This window comes from Dipteris shenzhenensis, chromosome 18 (genome assembly GCF_047967505.1).
Source record: "Dipteris shenzhenensis isolate YYH24624 ecotype China chromosome 18, Dip_SZ_1.0, whole genome shotgun sequence".
NCBI classification, from domain to species: Eukaryota; Viridiplantae; Streptophyta; class Polypodiopsida; order Gleicheniales; family Dipteridaceae; genus Dipteris; species Dipteris shenzhenensis.
The window spans coordinates 7163686-7183590 of record NC_141613.1 but is presented as its reverse complement, the minus strand read 5'-3'; the positions used below and the strand labels follow the sequence as shown (position 1 = coordinate 7183590).

Genomic DNA, 19905 nt, shown 5'->3' with positions numbered 1-19905 from the left:
GAGGGAGAAAGAGAGAGATGCAAAAAAGAGTTTAGACGGCAGAAAGAAAGAAAGAAAGAAAGTGTATTATTGTCCACTAAAGGCCCAAATGGGCCCATGGGACATCAAGAACTCTGCATACAAGATAGCACAAAATCAACGTGCCACAAAGAAGAGGCATCGTCGAATATCATCTAAGTGCTACGCAATACAATGCAAGTGAAAGTAAATACAAAGTAAACTAGATGCAAGGAAACCGCCCTTGGGTGCAAAATGGGGGGATGAGTACAATATGCCAATGCAAAGATACAAGTCCAGGTGTCACGGAGTCTGAGAACCAAAATAATACTGGAAATCCTGTCCATCGACTCTGCCTCCTGCTATGAGAGTACAAATCTGAGCAAAGGTGAGGTGAGCGGCTGGTGGGGCGAGATCTCCATGAGTAAGTCTCCTCCGAAAAGCTGCCATCATCCTGGATCGTCTGGAGATGAAGCGACGAGTACGTCCCCTATGTAACAAGATCCTGCGGCGTCTACAAACCATCTCATATGTACATCCACAGGGTGGAGGCATGTGTCCTGTGTGAGCTCTGACCTCCTCGTGCTCCTCCTGGTCTCTGTCCTCTGGTATAGCGTGTGCCTAAGCTCTATCAGGCTGGGCTCTATCACGCTCCGGTCTGTGCTGATGGTCTCTGAGGTAGTCTCGTCGAAGCATAGTGGCCTCCCTGACATAAAGAGCTAGGCAATGCTGATCCTCGTAGTCCATCACTCGTGAGAGAGGTCCAAAGCCATCCGTGAAGAGACAGTGGACTCTACCTCTGAGCTCATAATATAGCGGGCATCTGCAAATGAAGTGCTCCTCCGACTCCACCTCTCCCATGGTGCAACAAGGGCAGATCCTGGTCTCTCGGCCTGGACGCCGTCCATCCTCCATGCGTCGCATCCTACCAGCCTCTATCTCGAGCTGATGCGAAGAGACTCTAAGCTGGCCAAGGGCAATCCTCAGTGAGTGGGACATGTGGATACCTGTGTAGCCTGGTGGAATGACAAATCCATCCTCTGAGATCCGAAGGAAGTGGTCACGATATGTGGCCATCTTCGTCGGAAGCTGCGTGGGATAAATCCAAGTGCGGTACGTATGAAGCTGCAGCAAGTCTGCTCTCGTGACCTGACTAAGCTCGTGGCGAGTCAACTCGAGATGAGGGGCATCTATGCTGTATCGGAAGGGAGGCAGTCTATCCATGTCTAGTCCAAGAGATGTGAGCCATCTAGTGAGTCTGAAGTACCAGTAGTATCGGGCCCCAGATCGTGCCAACTCCATAGAAGATGCAAGTGCTAACCATGGCAACCGAGCTCTGCCTGCTGCTGAGTCTCCAAACTCCCTAACCCTGTGCAAATACATGACCGACTGAAACGCTGCATCCAATGCAAGGGAAGTAGCTCCAAACTCTGCTAGCATGATCTCGTGCGGAACTGTAGCCTTGGCCCCAATGAGCCGAGAGAACATGATGATCTGTAACCTCTCTACTCGTCTCCAATCTGCAGCGCCAAGGTCTCCTGCCCAGAAAGGAGCTGCATACATCGCAGCTGGTCTCACCAATGTGTCAAATAGCAGGGATTTGGTATCGGGATGCTGAAAGTGGGACTGAAAACACTGACGCTCAAGATGAGCCAACGAAGCATACCCTTTACTAATCCTATCTCGTGCTGCATATGTCATGGTAAAGATCGGTCCCCTGAAAACTGCCCCCAAATAAGTGTACTCTCTAACAAGCTCAATGGGCTGTCCGTCATAAGTGAAGCAAAACTCATCCGTGCTGTAGATACGATCAGAGGTGTTGAAAACCATAACCTTGGTCTTGCCAAGGTTTACGGTCAATCCCCTGTCCTGGCAAAACCTGTGGAGTGCCTCAATATGTGCCTGGAGGCCCTGAGCAGTAGAGGAAATGAGAACCACATCGTCTGCATACAGGAGGATAGGAATGGAGGATCCTGAGAGAGTAGAGCCCACACCGCCTGTCATCTGTACGAACATCTCTAGCTCATCAATATATAGTCCAAAGAGAGTAGGAGAGAGCGGGCAACCCTGCTTTACCCCAATCGTGCTGCATACCTCCTCTGAGAGCCCCTCACGTGTCCGAACCCGACCAGTGACCCTCTCATACAAAGCCATGATAGCCCACTGTGTTTCTCCACTGAAGCCCATCTCGCGAATCCTCTGAAACAATCTGAATCGCGGAACTGTATCAAATGCCTTCCTGAAGTCCACGAAGCAACAATAAAGCTGTTGCCTTCGTGACTTCGCCTCCTCTACTAGTGCCCTGAGTGTGAGAATGTGGTCAAGCGTCGAATGATCCCTGCGAAATCCAGCCTGTCCTCTGGCTCTGAGTCCTGTCGTCTCGGCATGGTCATTTATACGGCTTTCCAAAACTGATGCATAGATCTTGGCCATAACGTGGCCAATCATGATGGTCCTGTAATTCGACGGCTCCATAGGGTCCCCCGACTTGTGGATAGGTACTATGGTATTGCCTAACCAGGACTGTGGTAGGCCTGTACAAACAGACTCATTGAAGAGACGGGAGAGAACAAAAGCTAAGGTATCAATCCCATGGATTACATACTCCGCTTGCAATCCATCATGATCCTTAGCTCTCCCGTTCTTCAATCGGTGGATTGCTGCACGGACACTCTCCGGTGTGAAGAGACTAGATGAAGCTGGCCTAGGGGAGTGGGATAAATCGATATCTGGCTGATCTGGAACATCGTATAGAGCTGAAGTATATGCAGACCAGACACGTGGATCTGTGAGGGGGCTCTGAGACTTCGAGCGGAGGAATTTTCTCCAGAATTCCTTGGAGTCATAGCTGAAAAGCAAGCTTCTCAGCTCCTCCTCATTTCGGGCTAGAAATTGGCGTTTCTTGCGCCTAACCAACCACTTGTAGTCTCTCTTGGTTTCGGCAAGGAGGGGAGACTTCTCCTTGGTCTCAAGGTTAAGTTTCGTGCGGAGTTCCTTACACTCCTCGTCATACCAACCGTTGCAAGGAACAAGACCAACCGGTGGGGGACTAGACGAATGACATGTGGCAGGGAACGACATGTGAGCGGCAGAAACGAGTGAAGTATGTACAAGTTCCCACCGGTCCCGCGTGGATGGTAGAGCATCTAATAGATGAGGACGGAGTAGGCGGCTGAGGTTCTGGCTATATACATCATCGAACTGGTGGTCCAAATGAACCTCGTAGTAGGGTTGGTGGTCGTGATAAGGAGGGGGAGGTGGGTCATGGGAGACATGAGTCAAAGTAAAGTGGATGAGTGCATGGTCGGCAGAGGGCATGAAGGGGCTAACAGTAAGGCTATGGATGGAAGGGACTAGAGTCGGGGGACCTATGATGTAGTCGATCACGCTAGTACCACGCCCAGAAGCAGAAGAGAATGTAGGCATGGAAGACTGTGGCCACCTGGACAAGCCGTTATAAATGACCATATTGTGCGAGGTGAGGAGCTCCAGTAGCTGACGTCCCTGATCTGTGGGCTGTACTGTGCAGTCTGATGAAGTCCGACAAAGGCTATCATCGTGAAATGCTGGGAGTATGACCGGATCCTCCATGAAGTCATAAGTGAAGGCCTCTCTGTCTGAGGTCCTCGCGTTGAAGTCTCCTAAAAGGATGACTTCTCCGTGACGTGAAAAATCTGCAATGTCCGCTGAGAGATCCTCAAATATGGACTGGCCTGGTCCAGTGGAAGAATAGATCGACTGCGCCGGGGGGAAGTAGCAAACTGCAATAAAAAGATCTCGCTGAGGGGCCCTGCGGCAGATGCGTACCCACAAGAATCGGGCATGTGAATCTGCTGTCTCCACTGTGATGATCCGATCGAGATGCTCTCTGTACAAAATGGCCACTCCTCCAAATCCTCACTCCAAATGTCCGGGCGTGCTACCTGAAGGCAGATCTCCATGTATACCCTGTCACTCGTGGCAAAGGTCTCTCTGGACTCTCGTGTGTCTCCGTGAAAAAGATGATATCTCTCCCAAAGAATGCCCCCCGTAGATTGCCTGATTGTGCTGTAAAAGAACCATTGCAGTTCCATACAGCGATGCGTAGACTATCTGACGGGTGGTGTGTCCCATGGGCCCTGTCCCGTCAAGCGGACGGGGCAGGAGGTGGAGGTGGAGGTGGAGGTGGGGCTGTATCTGCTGGTCTGCCATCTCTAAGCACTGTGGGAGCACGCCTCAAGGTGCCTGTGATGAGTCTGCCATCCCTAATCACTGCCCACTTGCCCAGAGCTCGGGCTGCATCTCTCTGAGGCATGAGCGCCTTGCGCTCCTCAACCTGTATCTGAGTCAGATCCTCGTCCATGGAAATCTGTGGCTGGTCTCTGAGTGTCCCTCTCCTCCTGAGGGCAGCTAGACGTGCCTGGGCATCTCTGAATCTGATAATGAGGGGCTGCTCTCTAGTAGGATCCCTCCCGACTCTATATGCTCCTACTATGCCATGATCCTGTACTCCCAATGTCTGAGAGACAAAGGTCACAGCCTGTGTCATCGTGGACTCTGTCGCCGAGGGCAAGATACCACGAATGCGAATGTTGAGGGCCTTTGTGGCCCTCTGCTGTGACTCGACCAATGTAGCTGATACAGTAGATCTCTGAGGCTGTGATGGCTGACGGCGGACGACATCCACCCACTCTGTGGCTCTCTGGACCTCTGTTTGAAGGGAGGTCAAACGCTCCTCAACCGCTGCTACTGCTGTAGTGGGAGATGTATCCATGTGCTGAACGCGAGTCTCGATCTGCTGCACTCGCTCTGTGTGTCCATGAATCTCTCCAGCAAGAGTCCTATGGGTCGCCTGTAAGACCTGAAGATCTGTCCTAATAGATAAGACCTCCCGATCCTGCTGTGTCACTTGATCAGCAAGAGATGCAACCTGAGCTGTAAGTAGAGAAATGGTCTCGTCCTTTCTGTGAAGCATCTGAAGTGCAGCTCGGAGATGGGTCTCAAAGTGCTGAAGCTCTGGCAAGATGTGGCGGCAAGGGCAAACAGTGCAAGGCATGGAAGGAGAAAGAGAGGGAGACAGGGGGGAAACCGGTAAGGTGGGTAGCGGGGATGAAGGAGAAGGCTGGAAAGGGGGAGAGAAAACGGGTACCGGGGAAGGAGAGGAGGGGATGGGTAAAGTCTGTAGAGAGGATGAGGAGGAGGTAACCTCTGGCAAAGTAGGTAAAATAGGCAACAAAGGGGAAGAGGTGACAGAGGGCTGTGAGAGGGAGAGAAAAAAGGGTGGAGAAGGGGTAGGAGAAGAAGGAACCTGAGAGGGGAGGGGTGAAAAAAACTGCGGGTACAAAGTAGCTATGGGCGAAAGATGAGATAATGGAGCTGAAACCGGTGAACCTGCGACTGGGACTGCGGGCACTGCGCTGGGCGGAAGATGGGACAATGGAGCTGAAACCAGTGTACCTGCGACTGGGAGTGCGGCAAGTGCGGGCAGTGCGCTGTCCTTTGTAGAAGATGCGAGTCCTCTTCTACTATAGTGCAGCATCTCGGTCGTGGCGGCCATTGATGTTGCTGCTGTTGCTGCTTCTGTAACATGCTTGACGGTGTCGGCCATTTTTAATTACGGGAAGCCGGCAACATTGAAAAGCGGGAAGAAAAGTTGGGGTTGGGGCTGCCCCCAAAAAAAAAAAAAAAAAAAAAAGGTGGGGTTGGGGCTGCCAAAAAAAAAAAAAGGTGGGGTTGAGAGAGAGAGAGAGAACCGACTCTTTGCAGGAGCTACGGGCGTAGGGCTACGGGAGGGCTACGTGGGCCGAGAGACGGGAGCTAGGAGGGATGAACAGGACAAAGGAGGGATGAACGGGACGGCGGCGATGAACAGGATGGAGGAGGGATGAACGGGACGTAGCAGAGACCTCACGGGCCTATGGGAGCAGAGACCTCACGGAGTAGAGGCACAAGGACTCAGAGTGGGAGCGTGATGGCAGCGAGACAAGCGATGCAGGGGGATGACGGGCGGTGGTTTGGGGGGGTGACGGATGGAGCAGGAGGCGATGGACAGAACTGGAGGAGGGGTGACGGACGGAGCAAAGGTAAAAGGCGGTGTAGGGGGTAACGGACGCAGTAGAAGGGTGACGGGCTACGACAGGGGAGAATATTCATGGAGGTCTCGTGAAGGGGTGACGAACGGAGAAGAGAGAGTGTAGGCTGCAAGTGAGAGAGAGGGTGACGGACGGAGAAGAGAGAGTGTAGGCTGCAAGGAGGGAGGGGCAGCGGGAGTAGGAGGAGAGAGAGAGCTGAGAGTAGCGGGAGGTCTCGTCAAGACTCAAGTGAGGTTGATGAAACAAGAGATGAAGAGAGAGAGAGAGAGAGAGAGAGAGAGAGAGGGGGGGGCTGAGCGGAGCGGGGGCTAGCGGGAGAGAGAGGGAGGTACGGACGAGGCATGGAGAGAGGCTAGCAGGAGAGGTACGAACGGAGAGAGAGAGAGAGAGAGAGAGAGAGAGAGAGAGAGAGAGGAGAGATTTAAAATTAAAACAGAGAGAAAGGGAGTTGTATTTACCATTCGTGTCCATCTCACCAAGGAGTTTATTGATAGAATGTTCTTTTCTCTAGAAAAAAAGAAGAGAGTAAACTATGCAAAAGCTAGGCTAATCAGCAATTATGGTCAATAACTGGCTGGACATTGTTTATACCTTTTGAGTCACATGGGAGAAAGCTACAAAGCACTCCAGAAAAACTATTGAGCATTGCCTAGCATACATGTTTATTTCACATGTTCATGGTCCCTTGGTTGTACATCCCACCATGCTACTTGTTTGGTACCTACTCTTGGGATACCACAGGCAGTCAGTCAGATCCCAAGAAGTAGGATGCAATGCAGCTAGCTATCATTTTCAATGCCTCATGGATAGTACAATACATGACGGAGATCATCAGCCAAAGCAGGACCTTGGAATGAACCTGATTCGCACCCTTAAATCTAAGAGTAAATGGATCATAGCAAGAGCCTGACATTACATATCAGAGAGCTCGATACTTTGACTCTCAATACAACTTTTCTCCTTTGATATGTCAGGCCAAAGCATGGAGATAACCCACAGTCGTGGTCTATTTCAACAATCTATTGAAAAATTCACCATCGCATCAGCGAAAAATTTTGAAAGCAGACCTGGGACATCACTTCAATAAACGCTTTTTAGCCTGCCCAAAGAAAGGAAAGAAGGAAAAAAGATAAATGCTCTCTAAATACTATATTAGGATCCCCCCCTAATGTTTATTTGTATAACACTTTAAAAACATATCTAAAGAGAATCTTGGCTGTAGTCCCCAACCTAATGTATTCTACAAAACTGAGCAGCCTTATCTCAACTTGTAGATGTCTTGATAAGCTAAGCCTATATTGCTGAAAGCCAGGACATTCAAATTCCTTGTTGAGTCAACCACTGTGGTACTATATTCACTATAGTACGGAGTCATCTGTGAAGATGACTGATAAAAATTCTAGCAATCTCCAGGAAAGCCAAGTCATCCGCTGTATGCATAATATAAAGACCTTTTCTTCCAAGAACTCATCCTTTGATGAATTACAACGCTTTCACATTCATCCAAGTATAACTAGCAAAGACTTTATCTCACCAAGGAAAACTAAACTTCTGAGCACAATGTCTTCAACAACACATGCAACAATTATACATCAATCAAAAGAGGAGACAAATAAGTACCGAAATATCTACCAAAAAACCCTAAGGACATATAATCCATTGGGAAAAATGAAAAACCCTAAAGATGCATAATCCATTGGGAAAATTGACCTGCTTTGCTTGTTTAAGTCGAGAAAAGAACAAGTCGACATCACCTTCATGTAGAGACCTCAAGCAGCTGTAGAAAACAGTAAATAGTGAAACCTCTTAGAACTTACATTTGAATGACTTATTCCTATGTTGATCTCTTGAAAGCTCCAACCAAACACTCACTGTAAACATAGACACCAAAACTATATTCTATGCCAAAGAAGAATATGGCACCTAAGGCTCTGAACCAAATGCTACAAAACTCTTTTTGAAGCAAATGTCAGACTATGTAAGAGTTGGACTCAAACCAATGTAGATTTGCATGAAAATTACTGCTTCCATTTTCAGCAGATGACTTAAGGAGGCCACCAGTGATCTTTGGCGAAAAGACAGAATTAAAGTCCCACTTGCCTGCTCGCCAGGAAGCTTCATACTGAAATAGAATATGTAAATGAAGAAATTGCGTCACTTAATTCATGACATATGGAGTTTCTACAAACATAAACTAGTGCATCCATTCCAAAACAATGATATTAATAGCAAATCTTACAAAAGGTACCCTACAGTTATGGAACACTAAAACTAACACACACACCTGTAATTCCTGAAATTCAGGATCCCTTTCAAGGCTTTCCCTCTCGGCAGCCAGCCCTTTGCAGTACATCTTCAGCACATGATCACATCCAGTCTGTTGTAAAGATTTCATCAGGCCTTTGTTGTATTCCCATTCGGGGCTAGATTGCTGAACTCCACCAATATTGGCTAGATCAAGATCTCGAAGTCCAAACAGATGGCTCCTGTTATTAGAAGTCATGGCTGTTTCCGGTACAGCTACATCTGTACTTCTGAGTAGAAGGTCATAACTTTCAACGGCTCTACTCCAATTGCCTTCATGTTCGTGCATCAGTAACTGTGGTAAAAGCTGCACAGAAACCACCACCATACAAATATGTTAGCACCTTATCAATGAAGACATATTAACATGTATGTGTATGCACATGCAGCTAAAAGAAAGGTCCCCCCCCTTCCCCCTTTTGCCACACCTTTTTGAATTACAGCTGAGAATACCCCGTGCTCAAAACTCCAAGCTACAGATTGAAATTTTTTTCTTGAGAGCATTACTCCAGTTCTTGCTCTATGCTCATTACCCCGCATCTTGCGCTAACAAAGATCCTGTCCTCTCTCCTATTTTTTGCATTTTCCTCTCTTCACTATTTCTTCTTTCTGCATTAAGCAGTATTTGGCAGGTTGGTTCTGGTTGAATCAAGCTTCAAAAGAGGTATGACAAACTGGAGCTGAAGCGACCATCAGCTTGGAAACATGCCTTCCAGATATCATGGTGCTCCTTTCTAGACCCAACAGTCCAATTGCCTAAGACGTCCAAACCGCACGTGTAGCTGGATGTGCTTTAAGCCTCAAAACAAGCTTCCTGCTGAGCCACTTCCAAGGGCCAATATTCTATTGACCTAGCTTCCTGCAAGAACTTTCCTATCTTTTCCAGAAAAAAGTCACAGATTCTTCTTAAGACTGTTCCTTGAAATGAGAGGCCACTATTTGACGCCCATCCTCAAAAATGTGAATACAACTCAAAAGACAACAGAAGACAATAAAGCAGAGAGACAGCAGTAAGAAGCAAGAATTGTGTGCTTAAAAATTCATCCACAATGGCTGTTCGAGAAAGGGAAAAAAACTCATTTTCTGCTTCAAGATGGTTCTAAAACGGCTAATCAAGCTCTAGCAAGAGTTCATGCAATCAGTGGTGCAATTGGTTCTTGCATACTCATTGGTGTCGCGGTAGTGAGGCAGATGGATTAGTCCCCATCCATGGCAGAGTGGACCGATTTAGCAACGCATGTGGAGTCTAAATTGAAAATACACATGCTGGAGGGTATTCTTGATGCATGCATGCCTAATAGAGGAAAGAACGCCCCTACTTGCCCTCGCTGCCTTTTTGCTAAGGAGTCCATTCGTCATTGTTTATGGCAATACAGATAGGCGAAGTTAATCTTGAAGGGGACTACTAGACTATTGAGTACTTCCCCCTTCTTCATGACATGGGCCTCTGTGGCTTCGTTCTCTTTTGGGGCTGTAGATCTTTTATGAAATGCATAGCTCTTCTTAGGCTCTTTCGGTTCCACGACGATTAGTTTAGTCTTGCTCTCCGGATGATGTTCTTCCTTCTCCTTCCAAACTAGCACATGCCTCGGTGGATAGTTTTTGGGAGATCTTAGTGAGCATTTTAGTGTGGCCCATATGGCAATCCAGGTGCACAGAGGCGCTTGATTCTCCTAGGTTTGCCCATCGCACACTTTGGCCAATATTTGGACAAACACTATACACACATTGATGGCCATTTAATTGAGCATGTAGGGGTCTTCCCAGCTGGCAGCCTCTGCCAGGAGGACTGTATTCCTCAGGGACTAAAGAGGATGCCCTTTTTCTTGGAGTCCACCATAGGTTTGAGGTGGCAATTTCACCCTCAAAAAATGGAGCTTTACTGGCTCTTCTTAACGAGCAGATTTTAGACCAACTTAGGATATTTTGTTTTTCATGCTATACATGATGATCTCTTGGACAGATGATGTATTTGTTTGCGGCTAAGGCAATGAGCACCCTCTTGAGATCTCAGGCTCATATTATTGGGCTGAGATTTCCACTGAGGCAACATGAGTAGACCATGGACAGTGATCTTGCTAACAACACTATTGTTTTTTGGATGCCACTTCACAGACTCAATTCTTTCAAGGCAGCCTAGGATTTCTTGTGTTCTACAGCAGGTGCTCATATCAATTGGAATAATTCCAATGCCTTATGGATTAGCAATGAGGACACCCCATATTGGGGGGCTGACTTTGGTTTTACCTTTTTTTTTTTTTCAAAGAAAGGAACCTTCTATTAATGCTTGAAAGACTTCATACAAAACAGCAGCCCCGAAGGTGCTGAGTATCGAAAAAGACCTGAAAAAGGCTGAAAGAAGAAAACCAGCCTGTTCCAGAGAAACCCAGCTCACTACCTAGGGGATCTCTGGTACAGGGGCTAACAGTCAGGTGGGGGGGACTATACATCTAACGAATCCCTCTCATAGTGAATATGTAGAAAACTCTTGTAGGCCAAGTCTTAAAGAAACAAGCGCGCCTCGCGACGACGACAGTCGCTCTAGAGCCCGAGGTCCCATGCTCCCCGCAGGGTGTAGATGATATCTTGCCAGATGGCAACCAAGGTAGCCGAGGGTGGAATCGGATGCTCACCCATCACCGGGCTACAATGAGCAACCCAAATGTTCCATGTCGTGATACTGGCTCTACCTCCCACACGCTATCCTCCCGAGGAGAATGGGGATCTGGGCTATCAGGAGGGACCGCCTCATGAAGTTCTATCCTCTGAATGCTCTGACCCTGTAACTGGTAAGATGGAGAGACCTCATGAATTTGGAATGCATGTCCTCCCTCAGTCAACCAGGCCATCATCCCCCAAGTGTAGTCCCTCTGAAGGCTCTGCAAGTGGGTCATAATCCTCAGGTCCCATCCAAATCCTCGCTACGCTACAACAGCTCCAGAGGCAGTGAGGGATCGTCTCCTGACATTAGCAGAGCAACAGTGACACTACCCCTCCACCCGCATCTACTCCAACCATGGGCCAATCAGCAAGCATGCGTGGGTGGCCAGACAGAAGCAGCAAATCTTCCTTGGCCACAAACTGGACCATAACTACGTCCAAAACCTGGAACGGACCTGCTAGGGCACTCTTTGGGCCACCCAATGCCTCTCCCTTGAAGGGGTCCATCTGAAGCCTCCTGCCAATCCGTGTGGTCTAGGAAAAGAAGGGCACCTCGTCCACCTGCTCGGCAAGGCCGATCCTAGAGGGCCAAAACTACTCTCCTCGATCCCAGGTTGAAAGGTTGCCTTTGTAGGATCTCGTTTCATTACATCCATCCACTTGGAGATGTCCTCGATAGAAGACTCCATCGTGGCAATGCACTCTTCTACAACTGCGCTACTCACTAGGGTCATATTCACTTTTTGTCCAAAGGTTCACTACCTCTCTCCGGAGATGACCTAAACTCAGATCATCAGCAATCATGCTGAAGGATATCTATTCATCGTTGTTGCTCAATTCCCGAGCTTGCAGGCAGTGCCTCGCCCCATGAGGAGCTGTTGTAAGAGATCCGAGGAGACCAAGGGCTGCTAGAGTGGATATGCAAGGAGAGGACAGGTGGAGGGGAAAGGTTCAGCTCGAAAAAGCCCGATAATCATGGAGAAGCGAGTCTAGTATGGCATGGGGTGAGACCTGAGAGGGGAGAGGATACATTGTGTGAGAAATAGAGGGGATAGAGGTGGGGATTGCGGGCATTCAAGGAGATCATCAGAGGGGCTCCACCAAGAAGTTCATTAACCATGTCCTGATGAGAGGTTGAATCTCCGAGAGGAGCAAAAGCAATTCCATCCCTATACGTGGTGATGTTGTCATCCTTGATTTCCTCTTCGAGTGACTCTCCTATTGAATTGAACTTTTGTACTATCTTAGAGAGGTAGGGGGAGGCTGCATGCAGTAGGGAGAGGCAGAAATGTAGGAGAGGATTTGGGTGGGGTTGGCGGGGCGAGAGAGGATAGGAGCATAGAGGCAAGGGGAGGGAGGCACAGGGGGGAGGCAAAGCATGGGAGGCAGGGTGTAGGTAAGTAGGGAGGTGAAGGAAGCGAGGGCCAGGGAGCCTCTAAAGAAATACTGTTGAACCTAGGAGGAACATGGAACTATAAAAATAAAGTCAATATATCGTGAGTAGTTCATGTCATGTCATGTTTCATGTGCTGGTCATGAGTAGCCAAGTGGATTTTGGAAAAGCATTTTGTGTGGGTCTATGTCTTTGCGAGTATATATAGACACATTTGTTTTTGTTTGGTGTGTGTGTGTGTGTGTGTTGGGGGGGGAAGGGGGGGGGGGGGGGGGGGGGGGTTGTGTGTGATATTTACATGTCAACAGTGTGTGTGTGTAGATCAGAGATGGAGTCCTCCTCCACCCTGCCAGCCTCGTCCTCTTCCGTACCATCCCTCTCCTTGTCCCAGCTGCTTGTCTCGTCCTCCGTACAGCTGCCGTGAGCTGTACGGCCTTCCGTACATCTGCCGTCAGCTGTACGGCCTTCCGTGACATTGCCCGTACAGGCTCCCGTACAGAATTCCGTAACGCTGCCCGTACAGGCTCCCGTACAGCCTCCAAGCCCTTTCGCCCTCCCCGTACAGAATATCGCCTCTGTTGTACGGCCTTCCGTACAGCCTGTACGGAAAACTGTACTATCTGTACCGTCCACGCATCCTAAACTTGCTTTGACTTGTTCTACAATCGACCAATTGTGTGGGCCAACCTCCTACAGCTTGGTGACTATATCTGACCTACTATCGGCTTTCCTATGGGCTATAAAAGCCCCTACACCTTGCCATTTATAGGGCCATTGCTGCCCTTTGATTTGCCCCATCTGTCGGCCTTTTTGTCCATGATCTGGAGCTTAGCTATAGCCTAATACAGGGCCTACTATGTTGCCCTTGTAGCAGTCAACGCTATTGCACATAACCACAACCAAAGCCTCTTTGATGTTCTTCTCTCGATAAGTTTAGCCTGCATGGCTTGCTTGTTCTCAACCAAGAGCAGCCCTCTTCCCCTTTCGTTTTCCCCACCTCGACGCCTCCTTCTTCCACTGTTCCTCCCACCCGTGTCTTTCTTCGACGGAAGCATGGTGGATTGTCTGCATCCCCCTTCATCAAATCAGCAAAGCTGGATGTTTCTGATGGCCCTTCTTCTTCACTCCAGTTGCATCTTCTCTGCCAACCATGTTCCGCCTCTGTCACAGAAGTTCCTTCATCGAGTTTCCCGTTTGTTCGTTCCTTGGACTCTGCCCTTTTGGTCTCTGGTCTTCGACAGGCTAATCAATTTGGAGTTTGCCTCTATTTCATGGGCAAGGTTTTATCTTCAGCTCACCTCCGTCAATGGGCTGAAGTTGCAGTGGGTCGGGATTGTATTTCTTCCTTTGTTTTTCTCAGCAAAGGATTTTACTATGCCCACTGATCTTCGACTGAGATAGTAGAGCGACTTGTTAGTGATGCTGGTGTGCCTGGAGCTAGTTTTTTTGCTTATGTAATGCCCTGGGACCCGCTTTTCAATCCTTCTGTAACTTTTCTGACACACTGTCCGGTCTGGATTACTCTTAAAGCGTTGCCTGTGCTTCTTCTTCAACATCTTCCAACTCTTGCAGCTTTATTGGGAAGGCCTCTTCATGTTCCGAGACAGGAGTTCTTGCAAGCTTCCCATGATGTTCGTCTCTGCATTTTGTGGGATATGATGCAGCCCGTGCCATCTACTCTGAATCTTGACTTGGGCTTTTCTCATCCGATGCGCATCAGGCTCCGTTTTGCATCTTTTCCCACTGCATGTTATCGGTGCCGACAGTTTGATCATTTTGCACGTGCTTGCTCCTCTGCTTCCAAGCCCATACCTCCTGCTCCTTCTTCAGCTATCAAGGTTACTCACCCTTCTCCTCCGGTTACTATGGCTTCTTTGGTGAAGCCCTCTATTGCTCCGAAGCACTACTGGAGGAAGGTTGATAAATCACAGGTAGATCCTCCTCTTGCTGAAGAAGCTCAGGATTGCACCCTTGTTGAGCAACATCAGTTTCCTTCTACTCAGGATATGGATGTACCCCTTGCAGAGGACAATTTACAGGATCATATGCATGCTCTCTCTCAGGATACTACCCCTGCTCTTACTTAGATTGATCCTCCAAATGAAGCTCCAATGTTAACCCCTGTTTCATCAGATGCAGCGTTTTCATCGGAAGAGACGCATGCTGATTTAGCTTCTCTGCTTGTGACGCCTGTGCCAGCGTCTTCTTCTGTCAGGGATGTAGAAGTACCTTTTCTACTGGAATCTTTTCATCCCATGTTACAACAGGTTTTTGACCCTCTGATTCAAAAATTTCGGGTTCCAGCCTATATCAAGAAGAATCACGAGGGCAAAAAACAGCTTGTTTTTATTGATGGTGTGGTTTCATCACTGCATCAGTTTTTACAGCAGAACAATTTGAAGCTGGAGGATGCTGTGTTTGACTCTCCTCCAGCTTGATATGTAACTTTTTACTTGGCTACCTCATGACTTTTGCTCTGAGGTTTTACTTGTAAAAACTTTTTTCTTGTACTTATTGGTGGGTTTTTACCTCTTTTGAGGTTTCCCACACAGAAATATAAAGATTTCACTAAAAAAAGCTGGTCATGAGTAGCCTGGCCGCCCGCCTAGGATGCCCCCAAGAGTCCTCATGTCCCTGGAGGGTGTACAAGTAGGTGGCGTGAGGCAGCCTAACATCAAGATGTAGCAATGATGGCATCCTGAATGGGCGGGTGCTTGCACGGTCTGTGTCTAATCTCCTATTGACCTAGTGTAGCACCTTGAATGGGCAATGCTCATAGGACCTGAGTTTAGTCTCCTATTGACCTGGTGTGTCTTGAAGTAAGGATCATGGGAACAATTGTTGCCATTTTGTAGTTCAGCAAAGAGCCCCCAAATGAGGAAATCATGGCGGAGGTGTTCCAAAAGCATCTTATGGGACAGATAGAACCACGCTGGCAAAAGGGAAGGCTGCTACAGGAGCAAATCTCAGTATAGAAGCAGGACTGCCACAACATGGGCGGCATGCAGGCTGCAGGAGAAATGACTGCATGGAAGGTCTAAACCAGGGCAGCACAGCAAGTACAGCATCAAAAAATGCAAGCAGGAGGCTGTAAGTAGAGATGGCAAGTCTGGAGAAGCAGCAGACTGCTGTAGGCAGCCAGATACTACTGCAGCAGCAGGTCCAAAAGATGGGAAGCAGCAAAGTACCTGGTCAGCAGCAACATCAGGTGCAGATCCAGGACAGGAGTGTACTGCAGACAGGTCGGCAGAAACAGATATAACAGCAGGCCCAGGGCCAGCCACAGGAGCAGCAGCAAAGGCTGCAAAAAGGCAGGCCTTAAAGGTGCAGAAGACAGCAACAGACTGGTCGGCAATGACAAGTCTGTGGTCGGCCAGTTTGGAGGCAATGGGTCAGCCAATCAGCCTACCAGTCGGCTGGTGTGTAGGGCGGGCCGGCCTGTTTGGAAATGCTTACAGCCATATAAAAAGGCCCCTAGAGGGTCAGTTCACTATTCAGTCAGGGAGTCTTTGGTGCCTCAGTTTGGGCTGCAGTTCAAGCAGCAAGGATACCCAGAGGACTCAGAGATAGAGCCTCACAATGGGCTGCATTGCAGAGCAGAAAGGACGCCAGAAATCAGGGAGACTTGTGCCTCACCATTGGCTGCAGTCCAGTGTACAATGGCAACTATCCCTTTCATTCATAAGGGATGTAGGAGGAGACCTGCTACATCATGTGGCCCCTTAAAAGTCTAACATGTCATGAATTGAAGTCATAACATGTGGCCCTCTAGCATTTACAGTCACAACCTGAATGATTTGATAAGACAATGTTTTGCTCTTGTAGGTGACCAAGACATAGAGTCCACCTACATTGGCGGGGACATCCTTGTTTTACCAAGATGGCTCTTGGGAAATTGTTAAGGGTTTCCTCCCCCAGCTCCGGTTAAGACTGGGACATTAAACAAAAACAGATTTAAACAAAGAGCAGAAAGAGATACATGAAGCCTCGCAAAAACATGCTTGTAAACCAGCACACAGCTATTTCCGCTTATTAGAGAAGCTAACAACACAATATATCACAAATATTGAAATCAGCCATCGCCACAAACAGCATACATAAAAAATACCTTGTAGATGCTTACTTCTCTTACTGAACTCATCCCTAGATAAACTGGCACAGTTTGATAGAGTGCCAAAAGACGAGGTCTGCATTAAATTTTCAGTAACCACATTGCCAACTACTGCTTCTGGAAGACTTCTTGTATTCAACACTGATTGACTCACTACATGCACATGGATATTCATAGACCCCAAGAGGAAGGAGACAGGTTCACTTTTGATTTTTTAAAACAGGAACAATAGCCCTATAAACTTATGACGAAAGAATTTATTGAAAACGGTAAATGTAAGCATAAAGATTCAAAACAAATGCAAAGGATCATATGTATGTCCTTTCTCATGTGCTCTCACAAGATACAACTGATCACACCTTGTGTGAGCGAACCACACCATACACACCATCTGGTTCGTTTATTCTTGTGTATACAGCCAACAGGAGGTCCACATGCTGAGGAAGCTGTAACAAAAATCAATCCAAGTTAACAAGGTACCGAGTACAACCCAGAGTTTCAATTGTACCGCCAACTGTTTCCCCCCCCCCCAAAAAAAAAAAACCTCCTATTAGAAAAATGAAAAAATGATGCATCTTTCTCCTGTCTGTGCAGTGCGATTATCTGGGTACTCATAGAAGTATAAATATACCTCTTCATCATCTGAAAAGTCAGGTTCACCAAGGGTGATCTTTCCAAACTTTTCTTCACACCAATGCTCGATATACAGAGCTGATGTGAAATACGCTCCACATCTCTGATTGTTCAATGAAAGTAAAATCCTATCAAATTCTTTGATGCAAGAAAATGCTCCATTGCTGTGTTTCAAACCAACCACAATCTCAAACTCTTTTAAATGAGAGAAGGTTTTGAGCTTTACTTGAGCTACTCTTGCAGTTTGTAGATAGTCCAACTGCAACCAATATACCTTGCACACAAATAAAACAAAACAAAAGTAAATTTGTGCTAGATTTCCAGTTTGGAGCATGAGTGGAGAGGCTGTCCCTTCTTCTCAGTGGTCACTACTGATTTGAGGTGGCACTTTCAGCGTCAGCCCTAGATCAGGGATTGACGCTCTCAGGTTTTTCTCATGCTATGGATGGTGTACTCTTGCCTTGGGTGCCCATAATAGACAAATAGTCACCCAATTGGTTTCAATTCATAAATGGTTTACAAAAGCCTGTTAAACTTCTCAATAAGAACAGGATAGGCTCATGATTACATAAATTGAGGTGTCCCAACCAACATCCTGAAGATCTGCTTAGCAGCATTAGGATCTTTGAGTACAGGAGAAACAGCAGTCACATAGAAATTCGCACCTCTCTCCTTGCATGACTAAGTATAATCCAATCACTTTATTAAATCTCGTTCAACTTTGCCATGTGCAGACATTAACTACCATTCCATGCCAAAAAAATGATATGCTGGTGTGTTGCTTTTGATAGATAGCGCTAAGCTGCATCAACATGTCTGTATTATCCAAAATATATCTATTATTAGAAGAGCATGTTTTAAGACAATTAGGACCCATATTGTGCTTACTAATATATGCAAAAGAAGAGACATGCATGTCTATAAGGGCAGTGCTGTTAACTTTTGATCATCACTTACCTTGGATCAGCTTGGGACACATACAATGTATAGTAATGCATTTACTTCTTCAGACAGGATATACTATTGAGGTATATTTGCCCGCACATAGCTTCAACTTACCAACAGGACACCGTATAGCCCAAAAGGCCACAACGCTACCATAACAAAGACCTACTCCAAATAAACTTTATCGGCAGGAAAAGGAAATCTATATTTCACATCTAGCCACCCATTAAGTAGGCAAGACGTCTCTTGTACAAAGCCGAGTTGCAGGCTTTAAAAATCCTTAGATAATGACTATGGTATGTACATGTAAGGAGGGGACTTTTCAAATTGAAAATTAGGACATGTATACATACGTAAGAAGGGTAACAAATATGCAAACAAATGTAGAAATTTAAGTATAGGGGTATTTTCAATGTGTGCTTGCTTGCACGCGTTTTATGGGTTTTTTTTTTTTTTTCAAGAAAGAGACTTCTATTAAGAGAAAAAACCCGCGAGAGCAAGCTCAAAGCGGAATACATCATGAAATCATGAGGGTAAATAAAAAACCCCCTCAGAGTGAGATGGAAAACAACCAAGGCTGAGGCTGAAAGTACCACCTCAACCCTATAGTAGTCTCAAAGAAGAAAGGAGAATCCTTCCATTCCCTGAAGAAAGAAGCCCTCCTAGCTGAGGCTGCACGGGAGTCTCCCTGCATACCCGTCCATACGGCCATCAAAGTATGTACGGTGTCTGTCCAGATACTAGCCAATGTGTGCGAGGGATGAACCTGAGTACCCTCCAAAGCCTCTGTGCATCTGGCTCTCCAGATATGCCAGGATGCTATGCTCGCTAGAATCTCCCAAGAAGTATCCACAGAGCCATGTACAGCTGTAAAAGGAAGGTGTGGTACCACATCCAACAAACAGGACTCAGTCCGATGACGTCGAACCGAAATGGCCTGAGAGGAGTCAAATCTCTCATAGAATACCTGAGGCCCTGTAAGAGAAAGCCAAGCCACTGAGCCCCATGTCATAAAAAATGGGGAGTGGGCAAATTGACTGAAAATCCTGGCTACCCCCATCCAAATCATCCTCGCCTGTCTGCAATCCCATAAGCAATGCTGAATAGTCTCCGAAGCAGAGAGGCATCGAGGGCAAGTAGGGTCGGCTCCAAACTTGGACCTCCAAAGGTTCACTGCAATCCCACCATGGATAGAAAGCCAAAAGAAGATAGTGATCTTTCTATTCCTGTGGGATTTCCAGAGTCTCCTCCAGAAGCACCTCTGCAGATCCGCAGTGATATCAAATGTCTCCCAATGAGGAACTCTGGAAGGTCTCCAACCTCTACTACTGAGCTGATATCTCCTGGCATTACTGACCGTGTAACGAAAGAAGGGGATGCTCTTCTCTCGATGCCTTGCATCAATCCACTCCCACTCTCCGGGGTCCCACTGCAAATACCTGATGGGAACTCCCCCATAGAGCCAGAGCCTCCAAGACCCGGTGGAGAGTAGCCGGGGGTCTGGGTCTAGGAACCACTCTGAATCTGATCCCTGCACCAAAAGACCTAGAACCCTGATAGGATGAAAAGCAGACTCAAGCAAGATGTCCTCTGTGGACCTGAGCAATCTGCCACCATCCTGGACACTAAAAACTAAAGCATCCTCCTGTGCATCTCGAAAGGCCAAAACCTGAAGCGGAACACCGCCTCTCGTAAAAGTACCTGCCCATGTGGAGGAAGTGAGTGGCATATCATCTGTGTCTACCCAAACCTCTGGAAGGGCTGCCTCAATCTGCAAGATCCTCCCTGCA

At 47.4% G+C, this 19905-nt stretch overlaps 1 protein-coding gene across 1 annotated transcript in view; it reads right to left on the bottom strand.

The window, feature by feature from the left end:
- The window catches only part of ATM (Serine/Threonine-kinase ATM-like protein), a 312761-nt gene that overhangs the window by 142536 nt on the left and 150320 nt on the right, over window positions 1-19905 (bottom strand). Inside the window, exons 46-51 of the mRNA XM_087389269.1 lie at window positions 17397-17444; window positions 17169-17273; window positions 16897-16983; window positions 8353-8679; window positions 8066-8190; window positions 7779-7845 (exon numbers count right to left, since the gene is read on the bottom strand). Of these exons, the coding sequence (XP_087245395.1) occupies window positions 7779-7845; window positions 8066-8190; window positions 8353-8679; window positions 16897-16983; window positions 17169-17273; window positions 17397-17444 (759 nt within the window). The remainder of the gene's footprint in view (window positions 1-7778; window positions 7846-8065; window positions 8191-8352; window positions 8680-16896; window positions 16984-17168; window positions 17274-17396; window positions 17445-19905) is intronic.